Source organism: Pavona decussata, unplaced genomic scaffold, assembly GCF_977016875.1.
Source record: "Pavona decussata unplaced genomic scaffold, jaPavDecu1.1 SCAFFOLD_229, whole genome shotgun sequence".
NCBI classification, from domain to species: Eukaryota; Metazoa; Cnidaria; class Anthozoa; order Scleractinia; family Agariciidae; genus Pavona; species Pavona decussata.
This window is the reverse complement of record NW_028145634.1, coordinates 233610-253862: the sequence shown is the minus strand read 5'-3', so window position 1 is coordinate 253862 and position 20253 is coordinate 233610. Positions and strand designations below refer to the sequence as shown.

Below are 20253 nucleotides of genomic sequence, written 5' to 3'. Positions count from 1 at the left end.
CCTTTGTGACGTAAGACAAATTAGACGTCAATTGGAATCTTGCTCGCGCAGAGCATCCCATTAGTGCAAACTTTTGGCATAAAAATATATATTAATTGAGGTAATGAACAAGAACGAAGGAAAGAAAGGATAACCACTATTTGTTCAGTAAATCGTATTGAACTTGCATTTTTTGTTTCTCTCAAAGTTAAGCGAAGGGTATACGCGAGCGCGCGCTTCATTGTTCTCCGCCATCACACCCGCGCGTCGCGTTTCCTCGCGCATCTCACCGCGACATTAGGTTTTTCTATTCTCCCTTTTCAACTGATATAATGGTTTGAGAGTTTAGTCTTTCAAAATAGCGAAGATATAGTTCGGTCAAGTCAAAGAATTTTAAAAACCTTTATATGGAGATGAGAGCAAGTATTGTCCGTCCCCATAACGGAACGCCTAATCGCGTACCCAGATCTCTTACGTCACGCTTCGACATTACCAAACCGACTGAGATCTGGGTACGAGATTACGAGACCCTGAAACTTGGCCATTCACTAGTTTTCAGTTTCTATTTTCCACAGTATCAGTGGAACTGATAATCTGACCTACAGCAAAATAAGAATTACTGTGACAAACAGTAGCGGATCCAGACTCAGAGAAGTGGATGATTTGTGGGTGGGGTGGGGTGGGGTGTGGGACGCTCTCGAACGCTTGACTTGCTACATTTATCCGTTGTGAAACGAAATATCTTGATGCCTCGGCCCGATGAGTCGCTGTTTTGGTTCCAAAAACAGTATTTGGGGGAGGGGCTCCCCGGGCCCCGAAAGGCGATCCTTGGGAGAAGTGAGAGACTTCCCATGGTCTAATAGTCTCATGGAATGTGCGATCAAATAAGGATTCAGAAATGATATATATTTTTTTTTACTGTGTAAAGTGTATCTGCGTATCCCGCACTTGTGAATCATGAATTAAGATCAATTTCCTTCACTTAAAATTTAATTCACGATAACGATATGTTCGGTCTCTCCAGTACCGTCCCATAAAAGTTTTTAAAAATACAAATTGTTTTAAACTTTGACCCCTACGGAATATCGCCAACAGAAAAATACTAGGTGTCCGTCAGGCATCCGGTCTGTTGATCCGATCCATATTCCTGATTTTGTTGATGTCGGTTCCAAAGACTCGCAAAGTGTCATGGGAAAGTTCCAACATGGCGGCGAAAACTCTCTCAGAAGGTGAAGAAGTTAATGTGGAAACGGGGATATCCTCTGTGGACTGCCACGCACATATTTCTGCGAAAGAATTTCACGAGGTAGAAATTTAATAACGTAAATGCGGTTTAAACGTTATAGCTAATTCAAAACGTTTCGGTTTGGTTTTGATTCAAGGATGTTGATGTGGTGATAGAAGAGGCCAAAAAGGTAAGCTAGCTTAATTACTAATAAGCTTATATTAGCAACTGCCAGGCCATAACATCGTTTAGCTCGTATGCACATGTTAAAATGTACTCAATAGTTCTTAAGTAAACTGAAGTTACGTGTGTATTTCAATACATTAATTGTCAGGTTGGTGTGATGGCCATCATTGGCGTAACAGAATTTAAAGCAGAGTTTGGTGGAATGCTCGATCTTCATAAGAGGTTTGGATTTAACGCTGTTTTTCGAAAACTCTGGTTTTTATTGTTTTACAATGTTTACTTGGAAACAGCCTGCATGACACGCACACAAAAAGTAAACCAAGGTTTGGGACTAAAGAACCTATCAACCTCCATTCTACTTCCACAATCCCATAATTCAAAGCAAGTATTGCTAAAGGCTGATTAACATGTGCCGATTTATCGGCCTAATTCGTAGGTTCATTTGCAGAGGCCAATTTACATGTTACAATGTACGGTTACAGAAAAAACCATACCCACCCCATGGAAGGTCATCAGAAATTCCTAGGGGAGAGGGGTCTTAAAAGTCAAAATACTAGAAGCAAAGTATGAAGCTATTAAAACTGGAACTTCCTGGGGGGTCAGGGGTGCACAACAATAAACCTTCCCTGGGGGGAGTATGGATATTTTCTGGAACTGCCCAATTTGTCAGCTGATTTCTTTTCTGTTGGTGAAGCAGGAGAAAAAAATCAGCCTTATTCACAAACTCGGTGGGAATGCCACAAATTTTTATAAATTGGGGCAATTTTCGTCTACTCACTCATTTTCTTTCACAAGTTGGGCCAAATTTGCCAGATTAATCAGTAAATGAAATTAACCTGAAATCTCTTTGCAGTGATGCCAAATATGTAGACTGACCCTCCTCCTATTTATGCTCATCCTTTACCCTTTCTGCTTCAAATCTATTCCTCTGCCTGGGTCAGTGGGGTAACATATAAAAAATCAGGTATGAAGGTTATTGGATTGGATTGAATAAGTAAAGCATTACTACTGAAATCCCTATTATGATAAATATATATTTTTTTACTTTGTATTGAATTTTCAGGTATCCAGATTTCATTGCTCCATGCCTGGGTGTTCATCCAGTGCAGAGTCTGTGTCCTGATCGCAGTGCTACTCTTGAGGTACAGCAGGATATATATGTACTACCTGTACTGTGTTTCCCATGTTAAGTCCCTGGTAGACTTACATAATTTCAGCTCGGGGGGGGGGGGGGGGGGGGGTTAATAAATATTTGCACCCATGCATGAGGCCCAGTGCAGACCTCATCATGACCCCTGGACACTCTTGAGGTAGGAAATATATGTACAACAGTAACTGTATTTCCCATGCTAAGCCCCTAAGGTGTAGGTCTCACAAAGAAGGTTGAAGGGGGGCAGCCTAATAAGAAAATACCAGAAGGTGGTGACAGGACAACTTAATAGAAGACCTGTGGCTCTGAGAGAGAGAGAGAGGAGGGTGGGACTAATATTGAATTGTTCCGTCCATGCGTGAAGCCCAAGCACTTTCACTTGACAGTTGTGGTTGTGAAAGTATTCCTAATGCATATGTTAAATATGTTAAATATAAGTATTATAAACTAAATTCGATTTTGAGACGGCAATACGACTTTATATTGACGGTTAGTTGGGAGAAAATATATTCCGTATTGGGCGGAGTCGCAAAGCGAGGGAGCCCAATGCGGAATAAATTTTCTCCCAACGCCGTCAATATAAAGTCATATTGCCGTCTCAAAATCGAACTTAGTTTTTTATCGCGATACTAACATTTTGTTGGAGAGAGTAAACGGATAAAGTACAAATCGTGCGCTGATTGAAAGAGAAATTCTTACTTCAGTTAAACTGTAGCCATGGTAATATCCGTGCGCGAAATTTTTCTCGAGGCGGGTTATTTGCATTTTTGGCTTTAATTTTTACGTCAAAACAAAGAAAATGCAAAAAGTTAGAGTCCATAAAGCACCTACCAGTGATGAAATAGACGAGCTAGTAGGTGTGAACATTTTACCAGCAAATTATATTGAAAATTTGTTACCTCCGAGACAAAAACAACAACATGAAAACAGTGATGAATAAACTTCACAACCAGAAGCAAGAATAAAAAGAGCAACCGTACTAGTACCAAAAAACGAAAACAGAGCATTGTTATCCTAGCTTAGATGCCGTGGAGATTCAGAAATCTGAAAGAGACCAAGCGGCGAAGAATACTGTAAAAATTACCGAGTCTGCCGTTCGGCGTTATGACAAGAAGATCAAGTAGACAGACCTGAGCCATGAAAGAGAACGCAGCAGAGCTCTTGGAGCAATTTTTTCTAGAGATTAGAGACATCATAAAAGAAACAGATCCTTTTGCTTTGAAAATGCCATAATTTATTGGAATTTCAGCTCATTGTTATTTACCGTGGCCGCTTTCACACCCGGGAAAGTCTTTTACGTAAATTTCTCTTCATCGAATTTTCGCTTACCTTCAAGAAAAAAAGGTTGTATCCGCTGTATCATGGTACATGTTCACCACAAAAAAAATATTATAAGGGGTCCTTGAACAGTGTCAGAAGCTTTGTAAACTCAAATGAAAAGAAATAAACAACACCATCCAACGTCGCATGTTTATTCACAGAAGTAAAATTTTGATGTGTGCGCGCCGAACCCATTTAAGTGCCGTGCTTCCATGCTTACATGACAGTCTTTGAGCCAATCAGAAACTGTCATGTTGAGACGGCAATACGACTTTATATTGACGTTTCAGCGCAGTGGGAAGATCCCCCAGGATCGCGATAATTCATGATAAAACATAAATTGTATGTGATACCTATTACTTTGACAATCATTATATTTTCTTGACAAATCCATTGCTTAGATACAACCAAATGTAGTGTTAAGCAAACCATAAGCATAGAATAAAATAATCTCAGTCCCTTCTGAGGGTTGAATCCGTGGCTCAACAGGAGACCAGTGATGAACTACAATCCTTGACGAAAGTGCTTGGGTTGAAGTTATCATTTCAAGCACTAACACAGATGCCTAATTTCTCCTCGTATGAAACTACACAAGATTAGTCTTGCCGTGCCTCTCTACCTTATCAATTAATGTTTGACTTGTACATGTACATGTTAGTAATGGGCACACAGGCTCAACATTGTAAGGAGCAGGGTAGAGGCAACAAGGGTTTCCTGATCCTGGTGTACCGACATAGCTAACAGAAATTGAGATGTAGCTTTTGTCCATACAGGATTGTTACTAGTCAGTAATATTTTCATTACTTTAAGATTCACATGTCACACATGTTGTGCATACTGCTTTGATTTGAATTGTTTAAAGTGTTTTGTGTGGCAATAAGTGAACGATTTGAAAGAAAGATGGTAAATTTTCAGCTTGCTCAAGAAATAAGAAGGATTCAGAATTCAGCATGTCAGAACACAGGACACAAGCATAATTTCAGGGTAATAAATTATTTAAATTTCCCTGGCTGGTAAAATTTTTAGGCCTGCTATGTTTTTTGTTAGGCTTTGTATGTGATGGAATGTACTTTGGGCATTATAAAACAATTAATAAAACCATCTTATGTTCTGCATGCTTTTGTTCAACAGGATCTTGAAGGTGTTGAAGAGTATATCAGGGAGCATTGTGACACGCTAGTGGCTATTGGTGAGGTGTGTATAATGGATAAGAGTGTAATCACACCACACAGGCTGCCCACACACTAGCAATGTACTTAAAATGACCGCAGGTTACCCACACAGCTGGAACTATCCTCACACCACAGGCTACCCACACAGGTGGCAAGGTACTTATACCACAGGCTGTTTTCATGAAACAACTAGAAGAAGCTGGCCTTCCACCCCACCCCCTCTCCTCCTCGTCCTTTCCAGAATTATAAGAAGCAACTACTTGTCTATCACAGGGTAATCAAACTTAGAATTTTAATTTGTAGTTTTGTATGTGAGTATAAACCTTAAATGATAATCTTAGCCAATTCAGACTTTGTTGAACGATGAGAGTTATAATACAGTACAATTTTTGGAAGGCAAAGCACAAGCAGTGCATGCTAAAGAAGTCACATACCTGTACAACAATCATGATCATGCAAATTGTCTTAAATGTTGTGGCTCTGAATTAAGGTTAACGTATACCTTAAGAGGTGTCTCGCGTCCAAGCAATGTAGCATGGCCGGTATAAACTGTAGATGCCTAAACCCCATATCAATTTAAAACTTATAGAGCTGGCTATCAAACTATGCCAAGAATTTTGAAATAAAATATGAATTGTCAAATTTTTTGCGTTGTTTTCTTGAATCAATTTTTTCACTTGATGGGGACACTTTAAAGAGCTAAAACTCAAAGGGAAGTTGTTTGTTTGCCTTCAAATTTGGACAGTAGCTAGTTTAACATAAACAACAAAAAGTTGTCTGTAAATTTTTTCTTTCAAAATATTTTTTTCTCTGAGAGCGATTTTTGTATGATCACTCCCCATTTTTTAATCCTTTTTCGAAAATGTTCTGTAAATTGTCACTGAAATTGAATATGGCAAAACGCAGACATTTTTTTAGTGCTTTGGGTACAGAAACTCAGGAGGAAATTAAATTAGCTAAAAACAAAATTCGCTTTGACTTGTAGCTTTCAAAAGGTGATTCAGACGCTCGCAATTAGAGGTCGGGAAAAATTCGGCAATTTATTTTATTTATGGTATAGTTTGATAGCCAGCTCTATGAGCTTTAATTTGATATAGGGGTTTAGGTATCTACAGTTTAAACCAGACACGCTACATTGCTTGCAAGCGAGACACCTCTGAAGGGATGTGCGGGAACCTTAAAATGAGGAGCATTAGACTGCAAGCAGTCCCTTTCTGGTCAGTCGAGAGGGTGCGCTCACAGCGCAGCGAGACTGGAGCGAGGAGAAATAAACGAGAAGAGACTGGGGGAGAGAAGGAAAAGAAAGGGACTGCGCTGCTAACTGTAACAAACGCGTTCGAATTTCCCGTCGCTCCAGCAACGGAAAATTCCGATTGGTCCATAAACAATAGCTGCTGTCAAACAAGTTTGATGTGTAATTAACTTCTTCACACGTTTGATGTCAACACTTCAGATCACTAGGAAAATGGTTTCAGTCGTGAAAGAGAGTAGCAGCGATTTCTTCGTAAATTTAAGCGATCAAGTCGGCGGCTTAGTTCTCAAAGAGGTACAGAAGTTAGCAGTAGAAGCGCTCTTGTCGGGAAAAGATGTAATGGCCGTTCTTCCCAGTGGTTTTGAGAAATCCATTATATATCAAAGCTTTGTATTAAATAGCGAAAAACTTTGCCATCACGGCTTCGATCGTGGTTGTTGTTCCGCTTCGCAGTATTATCGAAGACCAGTTGCAGTCAAATGACTTTGGTTTAAAAGCAGTTGCCTTCGACAAGATCCCAAAATTATTAAAAGACATTGGTGTCAACTAGTACAATGTAACTTTCGCATCCGCGGAACAAGCTTTGTCGGCAGAATTCACCGCAGGATGCGTAAACATGATATTAACAACAGCTTTCCAGTTGTCCTGTACCACGTTCTTAATTACACTTCGGGCATTTGTGTCGTCGATTTCTTTTACTCTGGGCCTCGAAAAAAAATTTAAATGCACCACAACTTCTAGAGATTTTGGCTTTTCGGAGAAGCTTGGATCAATGCCCAAGCTCGGCGATTCTTCCTCTTCGCCTCTATATTCTGGTGATTGAATAACAATGTTGAGTTGTTATTTATTAGCTGTCATTCAGTAAATTGGATTTTTAATGGGTTTAACGAATTGAGGGCGGAGTTACCCTGAACGCATCTGTTACAGCTAAGAGCGCAGTCCCTTTCTTTTCCTTTCCCCACTTTCACGCCTCTCCCCAAGCTCCCCTCCGCTCGTTTGCTCCAGTTTTTTCGTGCTCGGCTATTTCGCGCGACCTCTCGACTATCCAGAAAGGGATTGCTTGCAGTCTAGAGGAGCATGCAAGGTTGGACGTAAAACTAACAAAGTCACATGTTACTGGACATTTGAGTTTCTCTTTCACAAAAGGTTGGCTTGGACTTTACTCCAAGGTTTGTGAAGACTGATGCAGATAAAGATATACAGCGAGAGGTCTTTAGTCGGCAGGTACAGAATGTAGGAGAGTTCTTCGTCTTTTGATGTTTACTTTAACCGCTTTAGGTGGCTAGTAAATTGGATGTCAGAATGCCCAAGGTCTGAAAAATTAACATTATGCTTCTCCGACAATCTTTAAGCTAATCCTCTCATTATAATTTGTCTGAAATGGGCATGCTTCACTGTGCAAAAACAGCCAGTGATAGCCACAGCATGATTGCAGCTAAATAAAAGTGAGGTAACTAGTTCAACTGATTTTATTAAACTGTGATTGGATTATAACAAATGAAGTTCTAACCCTGTGAGGTTCTTTTTAAAATTCTTGTTTTTCTCAACAACAAAAAATTGGGCAACAGTCATCTTATTATGTGCCATGAGATGAGCTTTTATTAATGTCCAATGAGCTCATGCAGAAATATAAATTCAGTAGTTAAATACAAATATGTATCAGTTTTATGACAATATGATGTTGAAACAACTGTTATTTTGGGGATTTGAGTTGTATATGAGAATCCATCAGACATGCAGGTAAGTTTGTGTTCAACAAGACAGATCAGAGTGGAATGACTGTTTTGTAATACATACATAACTTTATTATTGTGACAAAGAATCAAAGCCGATAATTACAAATGTATATTAGACCCTCTACTAATAATATTGGAGACACCTATATTTCTACCAAAACTAAGAAAAAAAATTGCATATCAAATAATAATAATAATAATAATAATAATAATAATAATAATAACAATAACAATAACAATAACAATAACAATAACAATAACAATAACAATAACAATAACAATAACAATAACAATAACAATAACAATAACAATAACAATAACAATAACAATAACAATAACAATAATAATAATAATAATAATAATAATAATAATAATAATGAAAAACATGAATATGGCTACATTTAACTAAAATGTAAAATAGAATACAGTGTTAATAAAAAGCTCAGGTGGTCCTACAAGCATTTAAATACAGATACTGTACTTCATGAAAGCTCCTTTAAATGTACAGTTCCCGAAAAAATCCATACATGTACCCATCCCAAGGAAATTCGTTGGAAATTCCTAGGGGAAGGGGTGTCTTAAAAGCCAAAATTTTAGAAGCAAAGTATGGAGCTAAACTGGAATTTCCCTGGGGGAGGGGGGTGCAAAACAAAAAAACCTTCCTTTGGGGGAGTATGGATATTTTCTGGAACTGCACAATTTGTCTGTTTTATTTAGCATTTCAGTCAAGAATTAATTAGGCAACTAAGTTTCTTACATGTATTATGAATTTCGACGAATTTCATTCTCGTTACTTTTGTACATGACAGCCAGTTTCTGATGGTGCCAAGATAGATGGTATTTGGAGCAATTTCAATTTTATGGCAAAACATGTACTTTATATGCCCTTCTCATCCAAAACCCTCAGTTGAATTTTTAACCAGTGGTTAAAATTTGACACAGGGTTTTAGTGTTCTATTACAGTACCTTATGCTTCAGTTTCATTTAATATTAGATTTTTTGTTTGTTTCAGATAAAGCTTGCCCTAGAGCTTGACCTTCCTTTGTATGTGGGTACAGTTAAATAAGTTTATATCAGTGAAAGTGAAATAAATTCTATGACTGAAATTTGTTAATATTTTAATTAAAACTTACAAATTAAAATCACTACAATACTATGCTTCGAGGTTTTAGGGAATGGCAGTTTAAGGGTGAAAAGTTGATAGGAATTAATTAGTTGATGGTAGCAAAAACTGGTATTGTTTCACAATTGTTTTACTGGAGAGTTTCAATAATAAACCTTACATTATAAAGTGAAATTAATATATTATGCCAGTTACTGGCTACTTAATTATATTTTTTTCTGACAGTTAATTGTTGTGCGGTTATGCATAGTATTTTCCATTTCTTTTACACTCTTTTTGAATCTAGACTGTATTTAAACCCAGTTATTTACTATATTTCAACGTCAGCAATCTGATTTAGTTTTTGTCGTTCCAGTTAAGTAATGAAATTACATTATTTGTTTATAAAATTTATATACAAACAAAAGAGCTATTTATTTGAGAAAACACAGTTGAGTGTCCAATCTTCCCATCTTACATCTAATCTTTAAAGCACAACATACAAACTTGCCCATGTTTGTAAGCCCAGGCTGGCCAGCTTACGAAAGAATATTGTAAACTATTTGTGCATGTTTTAGTAACTTATTGCTTCAGTCTGTTATCTTGGCCAAGTCACACCTTAATTACATGTAGGACAGGGCTAAACTTGAAGCCCTACAATTTTAGTCTGATTTATTGTTAAATGCATGGCTTGGAAAATATGTGAAATTTTTGAGAATTTATGCAAGTCTTAGTTCTTCTATTATATATGAGAAAACTGTCTTGTTTGTTAATTGGTGTCATTTTTAATGTCATTTCTTGTAGAAATGTTCATTCCCGATCAGCAGGAAGACATGCCATTGAAATGCTTCGAGAACATGGTGCATCAAACACTTCTGACATTAAAATTATTATTAATAAGTAATGTATCAAGGGCTCAAGTTGGGCAAGGTGGCACATAAAGTTTGTTAAACAATTTGTAATTCCCGAAAATATCCATAACCCCTTCTTAGTCTAAGGGATTGAAAATTCTAGGGGGGTGGGGGTGTCAAATGCCAAAAATGAAAAGGAAAGAAAAATGAAGGAAGCTAAATTGCAATTTCCAGAGAGATAGGGGTGTAAGAAAAAAATCTCTTCTGTAAAGGGAACGAGGGGGAGGCATGGATATTTTCTGGAAATGGACATTTGGATTTGCAAGCCCTTTTTTTACATCCGTTTTTGCAGATAAGCCCTTCAGTTACAGTAGAACTCCACTAATTCAAACTCGGTTGACTCAACTCCCTGCTAATATAACAAAATCTGATTTCTCATGGAATTCCCCCCCCCCCCCCCCCCATTTTTTCAGTCATTTACTATCAGCTAATTGGAACGTGGTTAACTTGAACTCCTCGTTAACTTTAGGCTTTAGCTGCAAAGTACGTGATAGTTTTATAAAATAGCTATCTGACTGTCAGGCTGTCTGCCTGTTCATCTAAATCACTTGAAGCGACCGTGTGAATTTCAGTTATGTATCTAGCAGTGTTTCTGTCAATCGACCCACCCAGCCATCTACTGCCTGGAATATTGTCACTGGTAAATTTATTGCTCGATATGGATCGCCATGCAATGAACCAATTTCTAGTTTGCTTGATTGTAATGTTTCATCGTTTTAGGTGCCAAGAAAGTTCTACTTCATGCGTTTGATGGAAAACCTTCTAATGCTCTCAAAGGCGTGGAAGCTGGATATTATTTCTCTATTCCACCATCCATAGTTCGCTCACCTCAGGTAGGATGTTTGTAGGGGTAGTTTTCATCCACCCTAGCATTTATAATAAATTAAATTATTAATACATTTTATTATTATTATTTTACTTGTCCATTTATTTGTCCTTATAGGGAACATCCAGTTTAGCGATTGCTTGTTTGCATCAGACTTTGTATCAACTGATTAAATTACGTCCTAAGTAGATATGTATACTTCATTGAAAAGAGGTGATAACACTGCCCAAAATATTAGCTAAAATGCTAAGGATCTTTTGAAGGGCCCAGTTGAAAAAGGGTTTACGTTATGATAAATTTGGCCTTGGCATCCAAATTTTTCTAAATCCATTTTAAGGGTGCGTTCGATTGACCCTATTCCGGAATAGGAATACATACAACGATGGCAAGAAATCCCTCAGAAAAGGTTTAAGGACTGACTGGAGTACGAGACGGCTCTTAAATTCTCATGTGTCAGCGATAGTTTGTAGAATTGGCCTCCCAAATTTGTTAAAAGATAAATTTAACAGCTATTCCGCTTATTGTTATTCCGGAATAAGGTTAATCGAACGCAACCTAATTTGGCCTGCTTACAGACTCGTTCTACTGTGTCAGAAATCCAAAAAGCTTATTACTTTAACCTAAAAACTGAAACAACCATTAATTGATGCTTGAAGTGATTTCCTTTCTTCTCTTTTTAAAGCTTAACAAAAGTTCTAACATGGGAAAAGGTCTGTAGGCTCTACTTTGGCCAAGAGAGGGGAGTCGTAAAACAAATTAACAAATTACCTTGCATAAGAAAGTGACACATCAGCAAAGATATAAGGCATTTAGATTGAATGCCAGATTTCCCGACTAGAAGGGCACATTGTCTCTACTTCCAGGCCTCCAGATATATTTAATGGTTTTCAATAGTAAGGCATTATTAGTGTGTACATTTGTAACCTTTTTCCTATGTTCTAGAAAGAGAAGCTGGTGAAAAATGTCCCTCTGTCAAATCTTCTTTTGGAAACAGATTCGCCAGCTTTGGCTGCTGAAAAACAGGTAGCGATTTTCTGCTCGATACAGACTGCATTAGTAAACACCAGCTCCTATCTCGAAGAGCATAAATCATCTGCTGTTTAGTAAAGATCGCAAACAAGAACATAATATTGAGCCTTGTCCTTGCCAGCGAGTTCTCTGTCCGGAAGAAGTACTTGAGAAAACATCACATTACAAAACAGTCCGTATACCAACACTTGTGGCCGTCTAAAAGAATTTGGACCGAGCTAAGAAATGGGAGTCCATGATTACGGGGCTTTCTACAATTCGCGTGTCGTCAGTAAATTCCTAGAGAAATGAAATGACTATTTTGCATTTTCAGATACAAAAGTTGAACAACCCAAGTGGGACCCTACTCGCGTGTTGACAAAGTGGCGCCAGTTTTGCTAACCTGTAATTTATTCTGATGGAACGGAGTGTTGAGTTTCGTAAAGCCAAACCCAGAGTTAACCTAACCAATCACAACAGACGTGCAATGAACCAATCAGAACTAGAAGCAGATATGTGTAACCGGTGTCAAACGCGGGAAAACGCGTGCGAGCAAATCACGATTTGTTTTGGTTTGTTTTTTGTTGGTTGGGAAAGTGGCGCGAATTTTGTTAACCATGCGTTCACAACACAGTGAAGGAAAACCAAAGTAAACTTAAATTACTATACAATACAGATTACTTGCGACACTAGCTTGGAACCGCTCTATGTTACCATGTTATTATATCTGTTATATTACCCTAGGAAAACGGTGCATAGCTGGTGCTGCTTTTAAAAATTGTACTTGAAGTTGATGTCAGATTATTGCGCTGATTTTTATTCTTAAACATTCCTTTGTAGACAAGAAATGAACCAAAGAATATTCATATTTCGTGTGAAGCCATTTCAAGAGTCAAAGGAGTTCCAGTGCAAACAGTTTACGAGGAAACAACAAAAAATGCTTTGAAGTTGTTTCCAAGACTTCAGCGATTCATTAGAAAGTGATTTCAGGGAGGTTTAAATTTAGTTTCTCATGTATTAGAATTGAAGTATGTAAAAAAACCTTGAACGCCGAAAATACAACAACCCGCCATTTTTGTTGATCCCAAAGGCACTGCCATGAAGGGCCAGGTGTAAAAGATGGCAACAGAAATGCACCCGAACTGGGAAAACAGGACTACCTTCTGAGAATTGCTGCTGTACAGGGTGGTTTTGACTTTTGAGTCCGTGGATCATGTGAAATCGTAATTCTGACTATTCATGGGTGCTTACCATTTGGCCAAAACCCCCGGAAATTTCGGTTTGAAGTCAAATGGTAAGGTAATTTTCCGGGAATTCAGTTCGGAAATTGTGGAGTACCTTCAGATGTCCTCCAGTTTTTCCATTCGGAAACGAAACTGCAGAAAATTACTTACCATTTGAATGAATCCTCTGAGGCCTTTTCCGGCTAGAGCGGGACGAAATGCCTGATAGATAAATGGTAAGCGCAATCTCATCCGGTTGGTCGGTCGAATTCGGAAATTCCCTTACCACCATGCAACGGTTACACCGACCGGATTATTTTTACAAATCGGTAAGCACCCCAGATGAACGCTACTGAGCAGTACTTTCATGTGATGTTTGTTATTATTCAAAGGTGGTTTCAAATCACTCAAATAAAAGCTACTGTACGGTACTTTTATGTGGTGCTAATTAAGTGTGTGGGGAAAATCCTCAAGTGAAATCACCCAAATAAAAGCTACTGAGCATTACTCTCTTGTGGTGCTGTTTATTACGCTGTACAAGGTGGTGCTAAGTTTTGAGTGTGTGGATAAAATCTTCAAGTGAAATCACTCAAATGAAAGCTATTACTTTCTTATGATGCTGATTTTTTTAAAGTTCTTTTCCCTTGATTACTCGGTACTCGTGATTTTAATTTTGCTACCGCGCATACGATCTACGCGTATCGGGATTTCCCGAGAAATGCGGGTTTCTCTATGACGATGCTTAGTAATACAATTTCAGACTGTAAGGCAAAAAATTACCTCCAAAATAATTTCAACCAGAGATCGTTTTTAAATAATTATATAGTATATTCTAACCATTGAAAGATAGGACCATTTCTTTTTTGCGAAGAAATACAAAATTCCAGACAAAGTCTGAACCTAGTCTTCCAATTACCTACAACACTAAAGTGGATAATAATATTTCTTGACTTTAAACACCTTGCGCGAAGAAAGTGATATCTTGGGCTTTTAACGAGGCAATTTATTTTTCCAATGCATAAATTGGAGTGGAAATTACCTGGTAAAACGTGTTAAACTTAAAGTGATCAGGAGCTTTTCCTGCCTTTGTCACATAATCACTGTTTCAAGATAGTGGTGGTGATCAAAGCAATAAAGGAAGATATGAACGGTGTGGAATCGGTAATTCAAGAAATAAAACATTTATTTTGAAAGATGTCTAAGATTTAAATTTTTTTTGACAAAAACGCGGGTGACAAAACTGTTACAGTTCAGTCTTTACAACCCTTGCTTTCTTCATTAAATCTCTATTTTTTTGTACGAAGCGAATTCCAACTATTCCGTCAATAATCTATCAGATGTATCTTGCTTGACAACTGGTGTCTACAATGAAATAAATTACGGTTTAGCAAACCCAAGATTTCTTTTACAATGCGGTCCTTGTTAAATGCGATTAGACCAGTCCATGCAGTCACAAATTTTATCGCGAGAAGATAATTAACTACTCGGTCCACGGATGCATTTTTACTTTGTATTAATATAAACCAGCGTCCGAGGAAGCGGAAGACACTCTGAAGATGGTTATCTGTTGTCGCAGAATGCGCTTTAAAAGAAAAAAAAGTCGGCGTGAATTGTTGCAGTATTGCTCAAGTGCAAAGGATGAGAACCGACAATACAGTGTGAAGGAAATACAAAAATTTGAAATTCAGGATTTATACGCCTGTCTGTAAGCAGTTTATTCGGTTACCTGTTAGCAATTCATTGCAATACAGTTGAACCTCCATGTGCGACCACCTCACGTAAGCGACCACCTCCCATAAGCGACCACCTATCCAAAACACCAAATTTTTCCCAGTCAAAGCCCTAGAGTTGGAACCTCTCGTAAAACGATCACCTCTCGCAAGCGACCTCGACCACTTTTTGAGGTGACAGCATTATAATTTTTCATTGTTTTCAACCTCTTGTAAGCGACCACTTGACACATGGTCTGATCTCCATGTTCACTGTATGTACTACGCTCCTCAGAGTTTACGAGAAACTGTAAGTGACAACCTAGCACTGGTCGTATTGTAACTACGAAACGTATGCAGTAAATTCTCTTCTAATAAGTGGATGTGCCAGACCTGTTCCGGGAAGAGACTCCGTCTGGTTCGACTCTCGAAAGCGACCACCTCCGTAAGCGACCACTAAATTTTAGCATTTTGGGCGGTCGCTTACTGGAGGTTGGACTGCATTTGTATTTTGTCATTTCGTCGAGTTTGAAAGAAAGCGCTTTGAAAATGCGCAATCAAATTCTAAATGGGAAATCTATCTGTGGACCCTTATTACCTGTTCTATCATGTCATTCAGTGTTAGCAGAAATTACCATAAAAATAACTCGAGAAAGAGCTATTGCTAGTAGCAACTACACAGAGAAGGGTGCTAAGTAAAACGTAAATGAATTTGAATCTTAATCCCTTGTAATGTTAATTTTTTCCGGCCGTTGATCAGTTTTCATCAGTTCGGACAAGCGGACCATCAGATTGTGTGCAAGAACTGTCTTTACTGACTGAAGGTGAGTAACGCCGCAGAAACGTTCTGTCGATTAACGGTCAGTAACTAATAAGAAGAACAAGGAATTTAATCTGGATCTACTCTTCCGAAGAGCAGAGTGCAGCAGTCTGGCGAATGAACGGTCTTTCAAAACTTTCGGCAAACATCTGTTCGGAAGGCCTTCTAAGGCCTCCTAAGAAAACCTAGCGTTTTTTCTTCGTTTTTTTGTCACCTAAAACTTAAGTAACACGAGAAACTTAATCCCTTCTGGTTTCAAGCGGGCTAAAATGTCGTAAAGAGGGCTAAAAAAGGACCAGCTGGCACTTTCGGAAAGCGAACAACAACAACTCGTAAAGCCATCCGTAGCCTCGAACTGATCCCAAACCGGCGATCCCCGAAATGTTTCCGACTCTTTCACGCTTACCCCAAACTGATCATAAAGTAAATTTTGGATTGGGATGGCGTGGTTCACTGAAGAATTGAAAACAGATCTGTCCTTGATAATTCAAAGAACGCCATGAAAGTTTACAGAGTGGTAGGCATTTTTGACACTGTTTTACAAATTAATGTCCATTTTCGTGTTCACATTTCCTAATTCCTTCTTAATACAACTTGTGTGTAAAAAGGAAATAGAACCGAAAAGGTGGAGTGTTTTTGCAAATTAAATCTATTTTGTACAATTAGTACAAAATTAAGCAACCCTCAGTTTACAGCGGTTACGAACTCAGAGAATACGCAACCCACTCCAAACGAGGCGGATAAAGTTGATCTAAGAAACGCTAATGAAACTATCAGGACAAGATTTCAAGGCCCCAACAGAGCCAATAATTTGACCATTTTACTCTATCGCTACGCTAACCACAACGCCGTGAAATCGATTTCCAAGCCAGTGTAAACTGAAATTAAGGAATGGTGTCGTTTGAAGGGCACCGTACTTTTAAATCAAGAAAACTTTTAAATTTCACTGTGTGTAATAATTTGCAAGCTATTAAGCGATACATGAAATAGTTGGCGGACCCTGAAGCTACTGAATATACTGAACTGGCTTTGAATTACGGTCGACTCCCGATAACTCGAACCCTCAAGGGAAATTGAAAAAGGTTCGAGTTATCGGGAGTTCGAGTTATCGAGGGTAAAATTATATAGAAAATGACCTGAAAGGAAAGGAAAATTGGTTCGAGTTAGCGCGAGGTTCGAGTTAGCGAGGGTTCGAGTTATCGGGAGTCGACTGTACGTTTTTCGATAAAATCGGCTACGTATAGAATCTATGACATTCTATGTCTTCCTTCTCTTAGCGTTTTTCTTTTAGCGTTACATTGTTGATTTTGGACGCTATTAATATTTGCTCAATACTAAATTCCTTCCAATTTTATATCTTTTCTTGAAAAATCCTTAAAAATATACCAGATTTGCCGTATCAATGTTTTTGTTTTCGATTGATCATTACAGGAAATTTTCAGGAGCTTGAAATGTGTAATTAACGTTCATTGTTCTAGTAATGTTTATTTCCAGTTAACGAGAAACCTGTTTTACGATCTTCTGTTAGCGTTTAAAAGGAATGATCAGTTCTTGGTATCTTTGGTGCATGCTACTAGCTGCAGTTCAAGATGTTATTTAAAAAATTATACTAATTAAAAATTTAAAAAAGCGAGTGGTTCTTTTATATATTTGGTAAAAAAAAAAAACAGTAAAGATTGCTAATATTCGTACCGTAAATTTATAAATACGGGCAAATTTCGTCAAGTTGTTTATTATTTGGTGAATCCTCGATCCCCTGTTTAAACCCCATTCCAAAATTACGTGGGGATCATTTCGGGGTCAGCGTGAAAAAAATTGGTAATCGTTTCGGGGTCCGAATAATTTTAGGGGCAATTTGGGATAAATTTGGGGGCTGTACAGATTTTATGCTTCTTCGAAATTCAGCAGTAAAATCCGAGCACATTAAATTGTGTAAGAGTACGCAAATATACCTTTTAAATGCCCGAAAACGATCTTGGAAAACAGAAAAAAGAGGAGTGAAGTGTTTCTCTTAAATATTCAAGTAGTGTGGTTTGGATTTATTAACCTCTACAACACGTTTATTCTCACCAATATTCTGTTTCATCCTCGCTAGTAAAAAAAAAAAATCAGAAAATGGAATATAGTCTCCAGTCTTCAGCCCTGAAGCAAGGAAGTAATATTATTTCTTGATTTTAAACACATAGAAACTTGCTTTCTGCAGAAGAATGCCGTAGACTTTTAACAAGGTAATTAATGTCTGCCGCCCATCGGCTTAAGGGGTAATTGGTAAAACGTGTTAAACAAGGGATAGCCGGTAAGGTTCTCCTTCGTTTGTCATTAACTCACTGCTTCAACATTTCATTTCTGTTGGCCAAAGAAGTGAGAAAGAAGGATACCCACGGTGCGAAATAGAATGTTCAAGAAATAAAACCAGTTGTCTTTTTAAAAGATTCTCTAAGGTTGCAATAAGATTTTTGACGAACAATAATCCAGTTCAGGTGTAACAGCTCCTGCTATCTCTTTTTTACACTAAATGTCTAGCTTTTTTACACGATAAAAATTGGAATATGACTTTCAAATTTATTCTTTCAATATTTAATATTGCAGTAGATCTTATCCCACAGACTAGTCTACGATATTGATAACTCACTGTGTACAATGAAATGACTGTTGGCTTGGTCATGTCATTAGCTTCCTTTTATCAGCAGTGTAAGTCCGTGTTAAATTTCAAAAATCGAGCAAACTGGGACAAGAACGAGTTCCAACATTACTATACAGGGAAGTCGCTAAATTGATTGCACAAATCCATGCCAATTAAGCCCTGTCCACAGGGAAGTCTTTAAGCTTTGCGTTAATATAAAAATTTACGAGCGTTCCAGGAAAAAGAAGAAACGGCTATCAAGGTAGCTTCTCTGAGTGTCGACACAAAGTGCGCTTTCAGTTTTGGTAAGATTTATTTGATACTTTAGTACAAGTCATGAGCTGAGAACACTGACACTTGCGATGTGCTGTAAACTGAAGGAAGAGCAACAATAACTATTTGAAATTAGCGAGTTTTGTGTATGCAGGCAGGTACACTTGCGGCTTGCTCTTCGTGACATTGCAATGGTTGTATTTTGTTATTTTATCGAGTTTGAAAAAATGTTTTATAAAAATTCCGAGTTTTGTCGAATTTTGAATGGTTAACCTATTCGTGAAGCTTGTTTATCGTTTCATTCAACATTATTTGCAGAAATTACATTGACAATTACCGACAAAAGGCTATTGCTAGTAGCAACTACACTGAAAAGGGTGATTGGAACAACTTGAGTGATTTTGAACTTTGCTGCCTCTTCATGTTAATTTTATTCCCTTAATCAACAATAAAAGTCATCACTTCGGACCAGTAGATCATTAGACTGTGTTTAAAAGCTTCCTCTGCGAACCGAAGGTGAGCAGCTCGTCCTTTAATTTTTTCTTTATACCTTCTAATGTTAACTCGGTTTATTCTGGCTGTTGATCAGTTATCAGGACTATCGAATGGTTTTTTTTTTCCAGCTTAAAATTTCGTAACACTGGAAGACTGATTCCTTTCATTTTCGAAGGACAAATATGTCATCAATTAAGAAAGGTTACCTAGCATTTTCGGAAAGCCAGTAAATTTGGAGTAATAAAATTCCCTTCCCTAAAACTTTCTGAGACGTAAATTTACAGCTAAAGCAACGGTATTAGCTTACGCAAATGTGTCTTTAAAAAGTCTTAAAATGATCTAGCAACACAGGAGACAGCATTTTAAGTATGTTGCTTAAATTAATGTTCTCGTTGGGTATCTCCGAGTATCATTACGGACAAACGGACTTTCAGATTGTGTGTAAGAGCTGTTTTACTGACTGAAGGCGAGTTTCGCCGCGGAGACGTTCCTTTCAGTAACAAATAGAACAAGAAATTTAATCTGGATGTACTCTTCCGAAGAGCTGGGTGTAGCAGTCTGGCTAATGAACGGTCTTTCAAAGGTCTTCCAAGCTGAACAACAAGATGTCACAAAATATTAATCGAATTGTACGGTTTTCACAGGATCGGTTTTTTGATCTGGACTCTGTACTCGTGGTCTTGGTATATCGAGCCATTCTGAAGTGTTGATAAGTATTTAGCAAGGTGCTGAATAAAGCGACTCTAGAGAGATTTAATGTATCCTGGTTTTAGCATCTCTCAAAATTTCGAAGTTGAGTAATCTCTCCATTTAGTTAATTCGTACAATATTATCACTATAAAATGGCCGTTTTCACGCGAAAGATAGAAAACTCGTCTAGCGATCACTAGACTATCCTAGTAAGTGTGACAGCGGAACTTCATAGAAAATGGATTTTCTGTCTCAGACGTATAATTCGTCCTCAATGAACAAAATATTATTATAATATTATTATAAAAAATATTATAAAGAAGATTATCCGTCTAAAATTTTAACAGTCCCCTTTCCGCATTAAAATAGATAATTCGTCTAGGACGAACAATCGCCGCAAATGTGACTTGGCTGAGGGTCACTTGTGCAATTGCCAACACGAGTTTTGGCAAACAAATCCAAATGTCAAGAAATTAGAGAGAAAACACTGTAACAGTGCTTTAGCAACCCGACCTACAACAAGCTAGAAGAAAAAAATAGATATATTTTTTTC

The 20253-nt window shown here is 37.8% G+C and overlaps 3 protein-coding genes across 3 annotated transcripts in view; all 3 read left to right on the top strand.

Moving 5' to 3' along the window:
* Positions 1-20253, top strand: part of LOC146458735 (uncharacterized) — a 257490-nt gene that overhangs the window by 203827 nt on the left and 33410 nt on the right. The window lies entirely within an intron of this gene.
* LOC146458736 (uncharacterized) overlaps positions 1-20253 on the top strand; it is a 256692-nt gene that overhangs the window by 230999 nt on the left and 5440 nt on the right. The window lies entirely within an intron of this gene.
* Positions 1155-13521, top strand: LOC146458737 (deoxyribonuclease TATDN3-like). Its single transcript, XM_085090340.1, has 11 exons — positions 1155-1285; positions 1362-1394; positions 1539-1612; positions 2454-2532; positions 4992-5054; positions 7431-7508; positions 9033-9064; positions 9927-9982; positions 10754-10866; positions 11802-11882; positions 12708-13521. The coding sequence occupies exons 1-11, from the start codon at positions 1184-1186 to the stop codon at positions 12849-12851; spliced, it is 855 nt and encodes a 284-aa protein (XP_084946466.1). The 5' UTR covers positions 1155-1183; the 3' UTR covers positions 12852-13521.

Coding starts and splice junctions, on each gene's coding strand:
- LOC146458737 (XM_085090340.1), top strand. CDS start 1,184: ATGGCGGCGAAAACTCTCTCAGAAGGTGAAGAAGTTAATGTGGAAACG. Junction 2,533..4,991: donor ATCGCAGTGCTACTCTTGAG/GTACAGCAGGAT, acceptor TTTGTTCAACAG/GATCTTGAAGGTGTTGAAGA. Junction 10,867..11,801: donor CCATAGTTCGCTCACCTCAG/GTAGGATGTTTG, acceptor CCTATGTTCTAG/AAAGAGAAGCTGGTGAAAAA.